Below are 20270 nucleotides of genomic sequence, written 5' to 3' on the forward strand. Positions count from 1 at the left end.
AGTTGAACGTAGACATCAACTCTAATTTGCGCCACACTTCATTTTCACAATTTTAGACCACAATTCTCAAAAATGGTAGTGGATCAAACATTTTATAACTTAAACGGTACTCTTAAAATCAAGACAGCATTTTCCTGGAATTAAAAAAAAAATGTTAAATAAACCATAATAGCTTTTTTCTGCTATTTCTGAATATTTTTCATTTCTACTTGGATTTAAAATAGAATGAAAGTGTTTTTTTTTATACATGTACTAATTTGGCCTATAGATTGGCTGATTTGGCTGATTTCTGATGATAATTCATAAAACAAGTCGTTCACAAGGCCAGATAAAGTCAATAAAAAAGCTTCTCTAGATATTCTAAGGCCATAGTTGACTCCTTAAGGGGTGGATGGTGGATTGGTTGCCAAACCTATGTAGCTTCGGTCGAAAATTGATTGCTTAACATATTATTTAAGCACCTGCGGATATTTGGATGAACTTACTGACACAGACATAAATAACAAATCTAAAGTGATTCAGCATATTCAATAAATCAATTGGTTCTAGATATTCCGCCTTCTCCTTATATGTGCATGTGCCTCCTTATTTTGGGGTTAATAAGATACAAATGGCTAAGCCTATAAGCAAGGTTAGTATATCTATAAAAAATCACACTTTTATTCTATCTCATACCTTAGTACAAATGAAAAACATTAAGAAATGACAGAGATAAATAAGAAAAACTATACAAGTTTGTTTTATCTAATGAAAAATTCAACTGTTATGCTGTTTTGAATTTGAGAGTTACGTTCTGATTTATAGGAATGTTGGTTCTCCTGTCATTCTCTTTTTGGAAACTATTCCAGAACGATTTGTTTTGTTTTCAAAATAAACATTAGAAGGATGATCCATGCTCTCAACGCTGATGTTGTTCTCTTTCTTCGGAGACGCTTGCTACCAGTGATACCCGTTTTAATATCATATCATTATTGTGGCCAAACCTTACCGACCTAATCGACCTTGTCATTTCTAGACAGAAGATGAAAAATGAGAAATGTACTAAGAGAAAGTAATGGACACTACTTCTAATCAACACTAAATATTTTCTTCAAATTTGTGTTTTATTATTATTTTTTAAATCGTGTTCTTAGAGCAAATAAGGAAATAAACTTGTTTAATGTGCAAATTCTCTGTTGTAGCTTCAAGCTGATAAGGAAAAGTTAGCATATGACAATGAAAATTTACAAGCTCAACTTGACAAGATTCACGGACAGTCTGCTAGGCTACAAAAAGAAAAGGAAACAGCTCAACTTGAACTTGACAGAGTAAATGATAAGCACGAAAAAACACAGGTAAGGTTTTCATTAATGCTTATAGCCATTTTTATTGTTATTTTTAGATCGTTCATCAATATTGCACTTTTCAGATCATCCAATTCAGCAGCCTAAACATCACAAAAATGGGTTCTGTTTGGGGGTGGGGTGGGGGTGAAAAACGTGGAGCCAATTTTTCTAAATCAAGTGAAACTGACAGTCTTTTTCTATTTCATTGAGTTGTGACAAAACAATGACAGACAAAAACGTCTACAAAAACACTGACGTGACCGGACGTTTTAAAAATTATCAAATATTTGACCTAACTTCATAGCACTTTTTTCAAATTAAGTTTTGAAAAATTAGCGAACATTGGAAGTATGCCACATTATATGTAGCTGATAAATCTGGAAAGGATATTTTTGATTGTCAACGGTCTCGACCGAGTCCGTCGATCTTGAATTAAAATAAAGTAGTTGTGGGCATCAAGCCATGGCTAATTGTAGAAAAAGCCAAGACAGATAGTCCGACTGAGTGTGAGGCTAATCTGGCATAAGCTCTTATTAGGATTGTATAAAAATGATGTCAGTTCATTTGTTAATAGGACGATAATCTGGACGACAATATGCTTGAAAAAAAGGGCGTCCTTGATAATTTGGAACTACGGAATCAAACGAACGAAACGATGATTTTAAAGGCTTTTGTGAATTTTAGTGTCCCTCGTTCCTGGGCTTCCTCAATGACCATTCACCTGAATAGTCATTTCTTCGCTATGAACTAGCAATGAAAAAATTAAATAGTTCTTCAGTATTCGCAGTGAACCTTCTCAAGAAGAAGACATTTATAAATTTCCTTAATAATTCTTCTACCTAAATAATTTTCTAATGCTCTTTTTTTGCATGGAAATGTTGTCTATCTGACTGATATATTGCTCATCGAAAATATCTTTTCCAGATTTATCATCTACATATTCTTTTGGATGCCTCCTATGTTTGCTAATTTTTCAAAACTTAATTTGAAAACGGTGTTATGAAGTTAGTTCAAATATGTGGGACAAGATAACTATAAAAGCAGGATAAAAATGGGTAGATATGAACATTCAATTCTGAAAATCGTTTCTTGGAGGAATATTCCTGATAAATATCTTTTGATGTATTTTCCTAAAAAAGACTTGGCTGTGTGCCAATTTTACGTACGACTAAGATGATCTTTGTGAAAGGTTGAGTTTTAACCATTACACAAACCTGAAGACTGGAAAAAAGAAAAATATGTCCATTGATCGAATTCACTAAACAGCATTTGTTTTTTCACAATGCATATAAAAACCTTGGTATGAGCATCCAGAACTTTTTATTAAAAGGTGACCACTTCCATGGCCTACCAGTTTCACAAATGACACAATCCAATTCCAAAGTGTCAATTGTGACGATTCAGGTGACCTTCTGGACTGGTTGACAGTTTATATTGAGACAAAAAATTTCGGTGAAGTATTGTAACATCTTATTCAAGGAAAACGACTCATTTATCAGCTCGAAAGAGTCAATCGGTGTTGCCGATAGCTTTTCCAAAGATCTTGATATTTCGGTCCTGAATTTTGGATTGTGGAAAACTTGGAAATATTTCCAACATTGGCCATAAAAAGTATGAACAGTATATGGATTATTATTGCTTAGGTTGTTAGGATTTGTTCCCAAAACTTGAGATTTTTTCAAGTGAGTTTTGGGATATAGCTTAATTCTCACTGTAGTCCTCCTGTCCTTATAGTAAACACGCAGGCTAAGCTTTCGAATGAGACCTTTACCATTTATCTGCTAGTTTTAGATCTTTCACAAGACTACACTTTCCAGCTTCTTTGGAGTCTGGGAATTAGTCGGTGCCAAATAGGCCTGGAGAGAGACCTTCTTTTTAAAAGCAATCTTGTTTTCTCAAAGATTTGGTTACACAAATAAATGGGGTGTGTAAGTCTATCGAAGTGGTAATCCTTAAAAGGATTGTATTTGTGAAGATAAGATCTTCCAGAGGCAACAATCGTGCATAGCCTATAGGCAAGAGCCATGCTGTTCCCAAGTTGCTTTTTTACCCGGCCATTTCGTAATTAAGGGGTGGTCCAAGAGACCTGGAGGTTGATTCGAATGGGATTAGAAAATTTTAGTTGCCCTTTTAAAATTCAAAATTGATTGGAGTGCTACAATCCCCCCTCTATTGCATCCCATTATGTACCTAGACCACCCAAAAACAGCCAGGATATTCGATTAAAGTTTTGAGATAACAATTTTGCTCAGGATTGTTCAAAGGTCCGAAAAATATGGCCCAAGGATGATATGAGCCCCATAGCCCCTGGGCAAGGGCCTTAAACTTCGCAAATTATCATTTTCTTATGAATTGGTTTTATAGCGTGAAAGAGGGGGGAATATTAGATTTTTAGTGTCTGATCTATTCAAAAGTTTGGATCGTTCCATAGGCCAATTTTTCGAGGCCAATTTTTTCCAAATGACTAGAAGTCCTTTGGCTAAAGGGATCTCAGGGCAGAAGGAAAAACAATAAAATGACTCCCCAAATGAAGGGGCTCCAGTAAAATCCATTTTTTTCTGAATGGCTTGTTATTTAAAATCGTAAGTCTCCTTTTTCTGGGCTGAGGGAACCCTAAAGTACATTACGAATTTTAGTTTTGCGGTACAATTCTCCCAAAAGGAGTTTTTTTCCTATTGAAATTGAAACTCATAATTTTAACTCAATGGTTCAGGGTGGCCCTATTACGCTAGATAAAATAAAAAAAAAATACAGATTTGGAAAATCTTTCATAAGTGTTTCCTATTTGGCCTTAAAGGTATGGAATATACCTAGAAAAAATTAAAAAAAAGAAAATTTTTGGAAAAAATTAGTTCCAATTAACTTGTGATGGAAAATAGTTGTAATATTTTTCTTTGGATCTCCAATGGTCATTTTATTGTACTTATTCTTGAAATATGCTATTGACTAGGTTTGATTAAATGAAAGCTATAATTTTGCCATTGGTGCAAACATAAGGTAAGTTAAAGATAGATAGATAGATAGATATATTTTTTTTTCAGCAACAAAAAATCCCTCAATAACACGCAAAATGAGATCCCACAAAGACTCCATGGCCCGTGAAGTAGAAGGATCGCGAAATAAAATACTTACATATTAAACTATTAATCAATTTAGCACATAAAATTCAAATATATCTACTGATAAAATGGAAAGAAAAAAGATCAAAACGAAAAAGAAGAAGAAGAAGAAGAAGAAGTAGCTGAAGGAAAGAGATTTCATTAAAAATCAAACTCCAAAACTGAATTCAGGTGAAGCAGGATATATATATATATATATATATATATATATATATATATATATATATATATATATATATATATATATATATATATATATATATATATATATATATATATAAATTAAAGAATCTCCAATATAAAAATCCTAATGTAACGAATTGAGGTCAAAATTGACCAATAGGAAATCATCCACCAGGCATTTTTTAGCCATTATATATTTTCTATGACCAACTAGAAAAAAATCAATAATTGCACTTGCAAAAAAAGACACTTAAAGAAAACAAGATCCAAAATGTTGAAATGAAAAATAAAATAATATGAAAATAAAACTTCACCAATAATTTATGAATTGAAACTACGATCTTTTTAAATCAACTACCAGACGTTGGAATGTGACAAAGGAATGACAGCCCTGAGTAACAGCAGTAAGTGTATTCCATATTTTGATAACTGCAATCAGAGGGCCAACTCCAGAACGGGCAGATGGTGTGGTAGGGACTCTTAAATCATCACAACAACAAAGGTAATTTGAAGAACTTTCGGATACAGAAGTAGGAGGCCGAAATACAATTGGAAGTATCCCTGTAACCGTGCAGCAATAAACTAAGTACATACAAAGACATAAATTGAACCGAGATTTAAGAAGGGCATAGGGGGGGAGGGAAGGCCAATTCACACCTCCCTCAGTATTGGGGAAACTTTCATGCCACTAAAATAACCTGACGGACCTTCAGGGGTCACCAAGCGCCACGGATTCTATTAGCTATCTCCTGATAACTTTCCTTTACCGGCTCTAGCTATCTCTTTGGAGGAAATATGGATCCCCCTGTCGATATACTAATAGCAGTATTTTTTGCCAATTCTTTTCCCACCTTGTCTGGGTTCGGGGAAAAAATAATCTTACACTGTTAACTCACTTGTATCCTTTCAACGGTCACTTTAACAAAACATACATCTGTAAACTCTGAAAACAGACTCTCAGAACAGACTAAAAACGAAATCACTGGTTCTGTACAACGATCTTTGTGTAGGAGTGGACCCTAGATTGTCCCCAGTCAATTCTATCAATGAGAGCTTAAAAATCCACCTTTTTTTAAACATTATTAACTATCAATGGCTAAGCCCAGGAAGCTGAAACACATTTTAGTTCTAAAGTTTACTTATTGCAATACCACTGGCTTACAAAGGGGACTTTGACCTTTAATTTAAAATTATATTATAGGCAAATATAAGCAAATATAATTAAGAAAAGGAATACAGGTTGTTTATCTGAAAAAAGAAAAGAAAAGAGGTGGAACCCCAACACCTCCACCCATTAGATCAATGACAAGCCACGTGCCCCGCTGGTCCACCCTTACAAATATAAACACTGAACTTCAACTTTACAATATCCATTCGACTTCTTTCTTCTCCAGCTTCTGTGCTACTGCTTCTACAGCTTGGCTCTGGATCCACATGTCTCTACTGCGTCCACACGTCTATCACGCCATCCACATGTCTCTATCGCAGAACAACCACGGTCTAGATCATGTGGTCATCCGCTTGAGGTTTTGAAAATTGAAGCCCACAAGATTAGCAGCAAATAATTGTGCTTAGCATGATTAAATGCAAATTTTCTTGCTCTCACGAATTCACTTTTGAGAGAAGCGTAGAATCTGGCACATTCGATGATGCCAGTCATCGTGAAAAACTCGCTGAACTAGCCTCTTGATATCCATCGGTGGAAACAACACCACATCTCAATTAAAACATGAAATACCCCTTGGCATAATTTGAAATAATCTATGGACTAACATTACAAAGGCCTTTAAAACGATATGGGTACAAGGAAATCAGGTAAGAATCTCAACGAACTATGCATCTTCTGGGTCCATTTCTCTGGGATAGCCGAGTGAAGAACACTCTTCCATTCCGAACTGAAGATGAAATGTGAATGCGTCGCTCACTGAATAAGGTTCTCCGGAAATAATTGTCGATTTCGATGAAGAGTTAAAACCATGAATAGGGCTACTAGACAAAGGTTTGGGTGAAATATGAAGTGACTGTGAGAGAGTCTCTCCCAAGGACATCAGATCAGAGAGGCCAAATCGAGATAATCTCAGTAGTAGGGTCATAACTGGTCATCTAGTTTTCCGTTGAGCAAACCGTCCATCATTCATTGCACCCCAAATAGAGCTCACCCCCCCCCCAAAGAGACCAAGTCTCTTTTAGAGCTGATAGGTCTAGTCTTAGATTCCTTCCCAAGCTTTTCCAATCCAACCCGAAGTTCAATGTCTCCCAATCTTTCCTTTACCCGTTCTAGTCCATTCAGTTTATGATTATCTGTAGTTTTTCGCAATTGGTCATTGACCTCTTTTTGTTTCTTAGACAAGGTGGCTTAGCCTCCTATTTATTTTATGGGTCAGTCAACCTCTCCGCGCTGTCAACTGTTCTATAACATGATTATCTGTTGTTTTTCTTAATAGGTCGTTACATAAGTTATTATGGCCAACTGATAGACAAGAAGTTAGTTATGATAAAATGTAACTCGCTGGTATTCCCCAGCGGGCTTCTAATAGATCTATCATGGTTCTTCTAACTTCTTGGCGATCTCTCTTAGAGAGATCTTCCATATTAGCCTTTCTAAGGTTCTCTCTAGTCTTTTCTTTCTCATCTCTATCTCTTTTTATTTCACGGATTTCGGCCTTTATTTTTTCCAAATATTTGTGGTTCTCTCTTTCGGCTACCTCTTCTGTTTGTTCTATTTCTTTTCTTTATTCTTCTTCTTTTCTTTCTCTAGCTATTCTTTCAGCCGCCTCCTTTTTTTCTTGGTATTCCATCAGCCTTTCCTTTTTTCTCTCTTTCTTTCTTTCTTTCATCATATTTAATGTATATTGTGTTATATCTACATGACAATTTTTTCATGACTCCCTGCTGGGCATTGAGCTCCTACTCCACCTGCTTCTCGGTCTACTTTGATTCCTTCTTTCGTTATATCCTCTCGATTCATTTTCTGAATCCGTTAGTTCCTTAGCAACTCCTGATCATTTCGCATGGCATCTGAGGGGCTAATTGGTCTTGTTTTTTCATGTATTATAGCTTCCTTGTCTACTTCGTACCCTCTCATATTCAAGGCTGTACTCCTTCCCGGTTGTATTATCTCTCAGTTAATTAGTCAATCGTGGCAAGCTCAATAATTGCCACACGCAAAAATTATAGACGCAATTACTATTATAAATTATTAACGCCGCGCACTGATACACAACAATCTCTTGAATAAATGGAATATCTAAACCGAATTAGCCAATAAAAACTAAATTCGCAGCAAACAATTTTCACATAAGTGATATTTATCTCCAAAAAGCGAAATAACAGGGGTTGGACGAGAAAGCAAACTGAACAACCGTGCTAATATTCCACTAGTGGATTAATTAGACTAAAACTCAAACAGGAAAGCTACCCTGTAAAACAAATAACGTATTCACCCCGCATACTCCAAATGTAATTGGTACTCCAAATGTAATCTACTCTTAGCCCGATTACTCAGTAGGACTGGTGCCTCCACCTTCCTTATCAAATGTACGCACTTAACTGACAAATTTTTCTAATTTACCGTCTTCAATAATCGTATATCTTCGCCACTGAAGATTATATCCAAGCCCGCCAATTTGCTCAAATAATTGCCCAACTTTCACTTTCTCTGATACGTTTTTATACCCTGTAATACTTTCTCATAGGGAGAGATTCCCCCACTGTAAACTCAAGACTCAATTATTCTGTTGATTTCACTCTATTCTCAAAATCTTACAATTGTCTCATTATTCCGGTGAAAATAGTCGATCTAACTTTTTATATTTCGTTAGGGAAGGCCTAAGCCCCTTTTCATCAAAGGGACCCTCGCTTATAAAATGCGTCTTTCCTAGGTAAAGATTTGCACATCAAATCTTAAATTCGAAATACTTCAAATCTATCTTTCCGTGCAAGTTTTTATATCCTACTGCTTCTAGGATAAATCCACCCGTAGTTTCGTGATATATAAAATCGTAAAATTTAATTATATTCCAACTAGGCTGTGCCCATTCAGACTTTAGTAATATTTTAATTGATTCCGTTTTTTCCCTATTATTTTGTATATGTGATCACAGAAGGCTACTGTGTAGGCTAAATTAAATCGTATATTCGCAAAACGTGGATTCTTTTACTACCAGTGCTCCTGATAGCTCCTTTAATTGCTGCCACCATTGTAGATGGGGGGAAGGTGACTTCACACCTCCGAAGGTTTTTGGGGAATTCTAATGCAACTTTGGTAACCTGGGGGTACCTCACCTTAGAGGTCACCATGCGCCACAGATTTTCTTATCTATCTCGTGGAAACTTTCCTTAACCAACTCTAGCTATCTCTTTGGAGGATAAACGAATCCCCTTGTCGATATACCAATGGTGGTATTTCTTGCAAACTCTTTTCTTATCCTGCCTGGGTTCGGGAAAAAATATTCTTAAATGGTTGTAGAAAATAATCACATATATTCTTCCAAAGTTCACTGCAACAAAACATATAACTAGAAACTCCAAAATAAGGAAAAAAATATATATATACTAATCTAATTGTTTTTTTTTGATAATTATAAATCTGTTAAATTTAGAGTTACTCACCAAAATATATGAGCCTTTGGAAGTTCGTCTCAGTTTCGAAAAGAGGGGAAACATCTCAAAGGAGGGGGGAAATTGCTAAGTTGTATTTCTACTATTATGTGGGGAAAACGACAATTTTCGCCAAAAGGGTGCCAAAAAGCAGTAGACTGAAAACTCTGAGATGGCCAATTTGTTTCAAGCTCCTAAAAAACTTTGTATTGAGTTTTCAAGTTCTTGCTGAAGTGTTCGCTGCTGAAGATGCACATGATGCTGCAAATGAAGATGTAAAATAAACTGAAATAAACTCTGAATAACAGAATTTTTAACTCAGATTCTCTATACAGATTCTATCTAGATTCTCTTGTTTAAATCTAGATAGGCTAAACTCAAAATAAACTTTGAAAACAGAATTTTTATTCAGATTCTAAGAAAAAACTAATAAAATAAATCACTAGTTCTGTACAATGAAATTTTTCTAGGGATGGACCCTAGATTGGCCCTAGCCATTTCTATAAATGATAGCTTAAAAATCAAATTCTTTGTAAATATCAATGGCCAATGGCCAACCATCAATGGCCAAGTCCCGGAAGGCAGAAATAGATTTTAGCTCCAAGGTTTTGCAACACCACAGGCTTAGCAACAGAACTTGGACTTGTAGTTGAAAATTATGTTATAGGCAAATCTTAGCAAATGTAACTAAGAAAGGGAAAACAATTTATTTATCTACAAAAAAAGGGGTGCAGCCCCAACAAGAGGTTTAGCAGCAGATGAATTTGCAAACTTTACAACTAGTCGGACTTTCTGACGAAGAGACCTCCGCAAATTTGACTGGAAAGTAGACATCCAAATGAGAGGACAAAAAGAAATACATGACTGAATCAAGGTAAAGTAAAGAGGACGGATGATAGGTCCATGTGCTTCAGCATACCTATGATGCCAAGATTCCTAGAAATCTTAACCATTAATGCATTAATGTTTAATTTGGACAATAGATTCCCATCAGGAGGGTTTCCAAGGAATCGGAAACTGTCACTTACAGATCTAACGAGAGTACCAGATGACCTATGTATCACATGAACACTCATAAAAGCTGTAGAAATTCTGAAAAAAAAAACATAAACTTAAACTTGGAAACGTTAAAAGCCAAATAGTTTATATTAAACTATGAAAGATCTCTTTCAATTCGAGCAAGAACATTTTTCTCCAGTGCAACTTGATCAGGTACAACCCTAGCTAATGTGCTGTCATCAGTGAAGGCAACTAGGCTGTCATCGGAGTCTGACTGCAACTTGGGCTCACCAAAACAGGTGGAGTAACACAAGCGGCAACAAAACATTGGAACACACATCTTTATTGCATAAAAATGATCATTTATAAAATAAAAAAACTAGACCAAGGATAAATCCTTGAGGGACTTCATTTTCAATCTTAGAGACATTTAGAGGGTTATAGCCAATAAAAGTCTTTTTGTTTGAGAGAAACGAATGAAGCAAAGAGTGAGTGATTCTTTGTGCTCCAAGGATGCCAAGTTTTATTAGAAGAATGTCATGTGTTATGGAGTCAAACGCCTTCTTCTTATCCAAAAAGGAGCAGCTGTAGTTAAACCGAATCAAAGGCTGAGTGAATGAAGCTAAGGAGCGAAAAATGCGTATGCTCAGTCGGGTGACTGGTTGGAAGGCCAAACTGAAATTCATAAAGGAAATGTTTTGTATCAAGGATGCTTTTGAGTATAGAAAATCATGAACTTTTCAAAAATCTTGCTAAATACTGACAGGAGGGAGATTTTTCTGTAACTTGAAGGATGTCTCCTTGAACCACCTTTAAATAGGACTATTACTCTTCCACTTCATGCTGCCTACTAACAATGCAAAACAAAACTTATTGTTGGGTCTCAGTCCCAAGTATTGACTACTTAAAAAGCAGCAAAAACAAAGCACATTAAACGATTGAGACTGGGTTATATTTGAAGAAAGAAAAAGCAATTTATAAAGACAAAACATTTTTATCTATTTAGGCTATATCAATTTGTGACACCCTAAAATTGGTATATTTTGTTTTGTCTCTAATTGACCTGAAATTTACAGACAAGGCTGTATCCTGTAGGGAGTAGGGTGTTCGACCCCTCCTTTCCCCTCAAAACGTTTGTCCAATTCGTTAAAACGTAGCAAAAAGGTATATAAACAAGTTTTGGTGCGTCTTTAAGTTTTCACCCCTCCCCCTCCAATAGAGAATTAACCCCTCCCCCAACCAAGATCCTGGATAAGGCCTTGCTCACTGGGAATGTAAAAAAGGCGGAGTAGAAATCAATAAAATAAAAATATTGGGCTATATCGATTAATAGCGTAGACAGTCCAAACTCGTTTTTGCAGTTCCGCTAGGAAATTTAGAGTATATAGAGAGGGTCACGGCAACCTCCAATGAGACGGATAATTAAGAAAAAAATTTAGTAGTATTTCACATATGCTTCAATCCAAAATAGTCAAAAATCCCCCTCCCACCCGCCAAACTCTTATAGTAAAAATAGAACTAACAAATTCTTGCATATAGCTGAGCAAAAATTTCACATATTGCACAAAATTTAAATCAAGATCCAACAATTTAGTTCCTCAGTAAAACTGCTGAAAACAACCTTTAAAATATTCTTACAGTTACTGAAGAAGAATAAATTTAGCCAAGCAAAACTTAGCTTGAAAAATATCTTCAGTATTTTTAATTTATATGAAAAGTAGAGGTCCATTTTAAAACCGAAAACGAGCCCTTTTTACGCTTTAAAAAGACAGTTAAAAGCTCAAATTCTAAATAAATGATCCCCGTCTCAAGTTTCTACGACCGCCACCTCCACACGAAATTGGTGGTGGAAAAAGGAAGGAATGATACGTAATTGGAAGGCGCGTGGCTCTTTACTAATGACTTGGGATGTTGTTTCTTTTGTATTGTTTTGGATTTTGGTAAAGGATTTCCCACAACCTTCTTGCCCCCCTTTCTCGAGAATGAAAATACTGGCAAACAAACGTTTCACGATTTTATTCTTTTTTCTATTTTTTCTGATTTTTCTATTTTCAGCTATTCCATCTAAGCCAGATTAATATTTTTCTCTTTTTTTGTTTGATTGTAGAGATAATACATCAGGAAATCGATAAAAAAAAACGTCTGGTTCAACGATCGACCTTTATTATCTTAGACAATGATTCTTCAGGGCAAAACACACGCCTGTCATTTTTAATCACCGAAAGTCAATATCCCTGTAGTCATTACTGAAGGAATTAAGTATGCTACTAATATTAGAAATATTAAGACTTTTCCATATCTGAGAGGCAGTAACAAGCATTCGGTTTTTTATGTTAGTCATTCGTAACATGATTTTATTTTTCTTTTCTTTTCTTTAAAGTACCACGGACAGTGGAAATAAAATCTTGTTACTTAGATTTGTTAATTGAAAATTTTCAAACTGTAAATATCTTAAGAATTGAGAAATATTGGGCATCCAATTTTTAATGAGAATCATTTCTATATACCAATATCCAGTCTTTGGTACTATCCGGCGTCCAAAAATTGATGCTAGATCTCAAACAACCCTCAAAAATATACTACCCCAATCAGCTTAAGAAGATGCAGCTTTTCTTTGAAGGTATAGTTGTACTTGGGAATCAACAGATTGTTTAAAACGTTTTGAATTTTTAAGGACAAAAAATACAGTCAAAGTCATTTAATTATTTTTAACATGGCAACACTGACGAAAAATGTGATACTAGTCTAAAATTTCATAACTTTGAAAAAAAAGGAAGAGAAACCTAAGAACCTCGTGTTTGAATAGACCTAGGATGGCCCAAAGGCATCGACACCCATACGCTAAATTTTAGGGGGGGGCTTACAATCGGCACTTCCAATGCTGTAGGGGGGCTGAATCCCCCCTTATGGGTGCCCATGTCCGGAGAGACAAGGCGTTTTTATTTTTACGTCCTTGGTATTCTAAGAAAAATTGGAAATTTCAAACAAATATACAATGTTACGCCAAGCCTAACATTGTTTGTACCATATGCTGATTATTTGCCTAATTATCTGAGATTTGTCTACAACTATTTCAGCTAAGAAAAAGCCATAGGCATTTCTGAATCGAATGAAGTTTAAAGCTGGACCTGATTGGGCCGATTCTTCTAACCTAGGGGGTTTTTACTGGGAAGGCAAAAGGTTTGATTATTTATTATCTGTCAGATACATAGCTGAATTCATTAGCAAAACCCAATTAAAAAAAAACAGGTTTTCATCGTCAATTTTTTGAAAGGTCAACTACATGACTTAAAGAGCCGATAGCAGCCAATGAAAAAAATAATTTGGATTTAACTAAATTAATTAAGTTAAATTAAATTATTAAATTAGGTAAACTAAGTTAAATTAACTGAATTCCTTAACAAAATGCCCAATTTAAGAATCGGGTTTTCTTCGTCAATTTTTTGAAAGATCAATTACATCAATTAAAGAGCCGACAGCAGCCAATGAAAAAAATATTTTGGATTTGAAATTAGCTTTAGGGCTCCAGCCATGGCATGCAAGAGGGCACGTAAATAACAAAAAGAAACAGCGAGGCTAAATCATACTCATATTACAGAAAAAAAACAAGACATAGCCATGATAGCCGAGTGGTTAGCACGCTAGACTTGAAACCCTTGAGAACTGGGCTCGAAGCCTGTTGTTGCTGGCTATTTGTTTTGGAATTGGGGTCAGTGACGTGCCTATGTAAGATTAACCAGAAACGACACAGCTCTAAATGTTTCCCCGGAGAAATCTGGGGAAGGTAAACATGAAGAATGTGCGAAAGCATAAAATGACTGCCCTTCCATTGCATTTCCTGTCTAAAGGACCATGAAACAGAGATTATCACTGCCAGTAGGGACTGAGAAGTCCAATGTCATATTCTTTGTCTTTAAAGGAAAAAAAATCTAAAGAAAACAAAAAAGAAAATATAACGATGGTAATAAAAATCTTCCTAGCTCTGTGTTCCCCAAACTGTCGATTACGTGCAAGGTTCGTATAATTTTCGTAACGCTGGGCTCTGCTAGCAAAAAAAGAAGATGTATTTTAATTACGATGAAAATAAATAAATTTTCCTTTTTTGGCCTATGTACAAAATAATAATAAAAAAACAATTATTCATGATACAATCTAAATAAAATGTATATTATGAATATGTTTTATTTCGATCAATGAGAAGGATGAAACTGTTTGTGCGGTTATGACCGATTGTTATTTGTTGCTAATTTTAATCTGAGACAGGATTTCACGTCCATTAGCCTGTACATTGTCACTTGTAAATTTACAAAAAAAAATTATTTCTAAACAAATGTAATTAATGGCTTTTTCTTGAGCTCACTGTTTGAGCAGCATTTCCAATCATTCTAGGTTAAGCTAGTCCATTAAAGCTACAATTCTTTTTAAGCTACAATAAATGGACAACTATGTCCATGAATATGTCATGATTAGTCATGGCATCAACGGAATATGAAAAATATTAGAGTTAATGCTGTAGTTGAACGATTCACTCCGCGAATTTCGGGAAAGAGAGACAGAAGCTTATGGACTAATAAGAGATACTAATGATTAACACGGAATAACATTTCTTCCTCTAAGATCTAAACTGGTACCAAAAATAGAAAGGGTGACCAATTAGTCGTCTGGTCATAAATCGGGGATCCTGGATGGAGGAAACAAGGAAAAATTGAAAGCTATATCACTGAATAAGAAGAGTCGTGGCATTGAATTAAATGTTTTAAGTAACTTACAGAGGGGGAATTATATAAGCGTTTATCCGAAATCCCAAGGAATTATAAGTTTATTATGAAATTAGAAAATGTGATTTGAAAGTATCTGAACTGTTGAAGAACTTACATACCCTTTCAAGCAATTCAACGGTTTCGGAAGCTAGTTCAATTTCCATCGTGCAGTGGAAAACAAGTTGCTGGCAAATTTACCAGATAGTTGTCTCAGTAGATAATTTCCTTTCAGAAAATCGCCCTTTCCCGCAGAAATTTTTCTTACGAGAATTCTCCTGCAGACACTTACTAGCCCAAAATATATATATATATATATATATATATATATATATATATATATATATATATATATATATATATATATATATATATATAAAAATAATATTGAGTAGCTGAAGCGAAAAAATAATGCAAATAAAAAGAATGAAGATAAAAGAGGAAGTTTTTAAATATTCTACTTATAATGTGTTAAAGATAATTTTTCGATGGGAAAAATTACAGTCTGCGATTGAGCCTTCAATCCTCTGTAAAGATGCAAACTCTGCAAAGATTAAATAAAAAAAAAACAAGATTTTTCAATTGAAAATAAGTAGCAACATTACACTTAAAACGAATAGAAAGTATTACATATATGAAGGGGGTTGCCTCCTCATCAACACCTCGCTCTTTACGCTAAACTTGTTTAATACTTTTGAAAAAATCTTTTATTGTTGCAATTAAACGAACATCGCGTTTCAGAAGTCATTCATAAAGAATAGGGACAAAATTAAAACTTGAGCGAAACTTGTTTTTCAACTATGTTGAAGAAAATGGCTATCTCAAAATTATGGTCGGAAGACTTTGAGAAAAAATGGGTATGGAAGGGGGCCTATTACCCTATAATTTTTTGGTTACTTAAAAAGTACACTATAATTTTTAACTTTCGTTCAAATGAGCCCTCTCCTGAAATTCTAGGACCACTGGGCCAATACGGTCACCCCTGGAAAAAAATACAAAAATAAACAAACAAAAAATCAAATAGACACACATCCATGATCTCTCTTCTGGCAAAAAATACACAATTTCACATTTTTGCAGATAGGAGTTTGAAAGCTACAAAGTGGGGCTCACTGACACACTAAATCTGATGGTGTGATTTTCATTAAGATTTTATGACTTTTAGGGTGTGCGCCCCCCTTTTTTTTAAACAAGGCAATATTTCTCAGGCTTTTAACCTTTGATGGGTTAAAATAAACTTAATGAAACTTATATATTTGAAAACAGCTTAAAAATGGATTCTTTTGATGTATCTATTGGTATCAATTTTTTTTTTACAATTTCGGTTACTATTGAGCGGGATCGCTCATTACTTACAGTTTGTTACCACGAACTATTTTGTAGAGTATAGGTGACATTATTTCCAAAGAATAACATAGATTACTTCTTCAATAATATCATTAACAAAAGTGAGAACAGGTGTTGGCCCAAGAATAGATCCCTGAGGAATTCCATGTAAGCATAAGCTATGTATTAAAAGATGAATTGAAGAGCATTTTTCTAACATGTTAGCTAAGGCTAAAACTAACAAAAATTATTTGATATTTTCCCCATTGGTGAATTTTTTAAGAGAAGAATTTCGTATGAGGGAAAATCGTATGGTTTTTCATATCAAAAAATACTGTTCCTGGGATTTGACCAGAATCAGGAAAACTGCAGATGAAATTCAACAAATATAAGCAAGTATAAAAATTGTACTGTAAACAGAGAAAAGTAAAACGGGTCTGTAAATACTTTGTCATAAGCACCCACCCTTGCATATACCAATATACCTCTCATTCTTAACTATCTCAGGAAATCATCTGCATCGAAAAAAATTAAAGACAGCATTAGAGTAGCTATTGCCACTCTTAAAATGGTCTTAGCTAGAAATAAATAGGGCCCTGATAAAGATGAACTCCTCGGTCAATTCAAAAACTTTATAACTTCGAATTCATGATTTACCATGAATAGCATAAATTTGAAGCTAAAGATACTTTGTAACCTTGGCTTCAAATAGGGACGAGTTGTCAAGTGAGTAGTCAAGTAGTTGTCAAGTAGACAAAAACCGATTTAACGTTTATAATCCTATGCCAGGAAACGTGCTGATGAAGTCGATACAGATTGGTAAATAACAAAAAAAAAGGATAGAGGGAGTCATGAAATATCGCTAATATTATATGCTATAAAATCTTATTAATTGTACCAGAAAGATGCTCTATTAAACTTGTTTAAAGTAGGTTAGGATGAAAAGATTCAGTAAAGAATTCATATCCTTCCCTATTTCACTAAAGTTGGCATCCTTTCTGGCCCAAATTTGCTGAAATCCCATGGTTGAAATCCCGTGGTGTTGATAGTTTTTGTGCTAGGCATCTTCAAGCGGTTTTCCCTTTCCTAGTTGAGCATCTGGTACTGCTTCATAAAATAAATTTTAGTGCTGGAATAGTGCCAGACCTGTTTCGGACCGGCATAATTGACACCGTCCATAAAAAAGGTAAGCTTCCCGATCGGTACTCTTAGTTTTGGCCAATCAATGTGTCCCCAGTACTTTTTAAATTATTTGAATTAACGGTTATGGAATAAATTATGGCGAAACACTATTCACCGGATTATCTGTCGTTTTGACAAAAAATGGGGGATAGGCCCGGACCATGAGCACCATCTTATTGTAAATTAATTGGTGCAGGCTGATCAAAACGACGAGGTGCTTTTCTTTGCTGTTCAGGATGTTTTAAGAGAGCTTGATTCTGGCATCCATGCCCTCCATATTCTACTGAGTGCTTGCAGACTTTTTGCAATATGTATAGGAAACTGAACGCTAAAGTTAAGATTTATGCTTCTTCCAGTATTAATGAACTTACTCCTGCTATTCCGATTAATGAAGGTATTAGACAGGGCATTTTGTCTTCTCCACTGCTTTTTAATCATCGTACTGCTAAACCACAATAGAAAGCTGTTATGACTTGTGTGCTTAGGGGAATCGATGAATCTTTAGCAAATTATGTTGATTATATATTGAGCATTAGTCAAATATGGACTAGTTTAGAAGATAATTTTTTGTATTATCTAAAGATTTTGAACACATTGGGGTAAAGTTGACCAGAATAAAACCGAATTTTTCAGCGGTTTTAATTAGCGTAGAGTCTGTTTTCCTATTTCTTCTTGACCGTGGCAAACTTGAACAGGCCAGGTTTCTATGAAATCTAAGTTTAGCCACCGTGTTCAAGCTACTGTGTACGAAGCTTATGCAGTCACACATTTGCATTCTCCTTCGTGATTTTGGCCGCTTTCAATGGAAGGTAATATAATAGCTACTAGGAAGTGTTTTTATTCTTATGCAAAGTACCTGCTTCGGCTGCCTCATTGGGCTAGTAATAACACCGCATCGACCAGATATGAAGATGCTAGATTCTGCCCACTGAAGAAAAGAAGCGTATCAAAAGTGGCTAAGTCTTTAAAGCACTTTTTAAATGCTCTATTCTTACTGTTTAAATGTTCATTTGTGTTTATAGTTTTTTCTTTTTTATTCTCCTCCATCAACTATGTGGTTTTGTGCATCATGATATACCTACATACATCAGTAGTTATATATAATCTTCATTCAATGTTGTTTTAATGTATTTGACAGGGTATTTTGACCTCTCTGCCACTTTTATATTAATAAGCAATGTTGTCAAAAAGTTATTTATTACTCCCCCTCATCTCGAAAACATGATTAATTCTTCAAAATATTCATTCAAGTAGATAGCATAACATTTTACTTTATTCATTCTCCGTTATAGGTACTGCTTGGCCGACTTCAAAAAGAAAAAGATACAATGGCTGTTGATGCTGAACGTTTACAAGAACGAATAGAATTTTTCCAATCACAGTTGGGGAAAGCCGCAAGAGAAAAAGAAACCAGCCAATCAGAACTCGAAGCTTCAAAAGAACGACTAGAAAAGGCTCAGCAGATAGTTATGAAGTTTCAAGTGAGATTACCTTCTTTCATTCAGTTTACTAAACATTTGATTAATGTTTCAGGATTACGGATCGAATCCTGCTTCGATCCATAATCCAGACCGGGTCGATCCGTAATTAACTTACCTTCTCGATCTGTAATACGGATCGAGTATACCGATTCGTACTACTTACCTCACTTCGATCCGTAATACGTAACCTCCTCCGGTCTGTAATTAACCGGCTTCGGTTAATTACGGATCGAAAAGTTTTTCTCTTTTTTTCTGCGAAAAGAGTTAGTGAAACATAGACTACGTTTCGTAATTCGTATTGAGTGGGTTAGTTGTATAACTGGTCCAAAGTTTATAATAATTGTCTTGAAAATGGTTGTCAGTTCGATGAAAAACTCTTTTTAAACATTATTGTTAAGATTTGTTCTAGGCTATGGACCGAACGTTTTACTGTTTTAGGAGGAGCTTTCTTCTAGGATATTTTGATTTAGGAAATATATTCGTCGCCTAAAAGCGGCTTTGCCAAAAATAATAATTTTTGTCGAAACTGAGTTACAAACGCTATCTAATGTAAAAAATTCTCTTTCAAATGTTCTAATTGACATTGCTGTGAGACATATCTAGCTGTCTGTATTTTGCAATTCTCCTTTGTCGAATTGCATATTTTTCAATTTCTTTAAAGCGGTTTTACCGAATCACATACACCTTGGTCGGTTTTGTCCAAAGTTGCTGATTTGCTGAACAAAAGTTGGTTAAAATGTCAGGCAGGTGGTTACATGGTCAGATTCATGTGTGCATCAAAATCGTAATCAAATAATGAGCGACATGATGCATGACATCCAGAAGAAGCATTCACACATCCAGAGTATGACAATGAAGTATTCTCATCCTGGCCACTCCCCCATTCACTAAATTGATTTTAGCTTAGTGCCATTTTCAGAGGTGAAGTTACTACAGTTTAAGCAAGGACTATGCAAAAGGGTGTTCTGTAAAATTTTGTTTGCGGATGCTACTCCTTCTCTAGTGCTAATTCCACCAGAGGCTAGCCTAAGGAGGCCATTACCCAACGTATTAGCAGTGAATGCTGTGAAAAGGCTGTTGCCTCCGTGTTGCTGTTGCTGTTGTCTCCTGTGCCTACTATCACAGTAGTGGATTTGCCAACAGTAAAAATGAAAGACGTAGAATCGCTTTACCGTGTCATGTCAGCAGTAGATGTGGCATATGTGAAAAGTCTTATTATAAGTTGCAACAAAGCTGAGGTGCCTAGTAATTCAGCTGAAATCACATATTGTCCTGAAGTAGCCTCTGCGTCCGAAGGTT

At 35.2% G+C, this 20270-nt stretch overlaps 1 protein-coding gene across 3 annotated transcripts in view; it reads left to right on the top strand.

Moving 5' to 3' along the window:
- The window catches only part of LOC136041027 (uncharacterized), a 251653-nt gene that overhangs the window by 142099 nt on the left and 89284 nt on the right, over positions 1-20270 (top strand). For all 3 annotated transcript variants that reach the window (XM_065725549.1, XM_065725547.1, XM_065725548.1), the window contains 2 exons: positions 1182-1334; positions 18783-18971. In XM_065725549.1, coding sequence (XP_065581621.1) covers positions 1182-1334; positions 18783-18971 — 342 coding nt within the window. The remainder of the gene's footprint in view (positions 1-1181; positions 1335-18782; positions 18972-20270) is intronic.

Source organism: Artemia franciscana, chromosome 21, assembly GCF_032884065.1.
Source record: "Artemia franciscana chromosome 21, ASM3288406v1, whole genome shotgun sequence".
NCBI lineage: Eukaryota > Metazoa > Arthropoda > Branchiopoda > Anostraca > Artemiidae > Artemia > Artemia franciscana.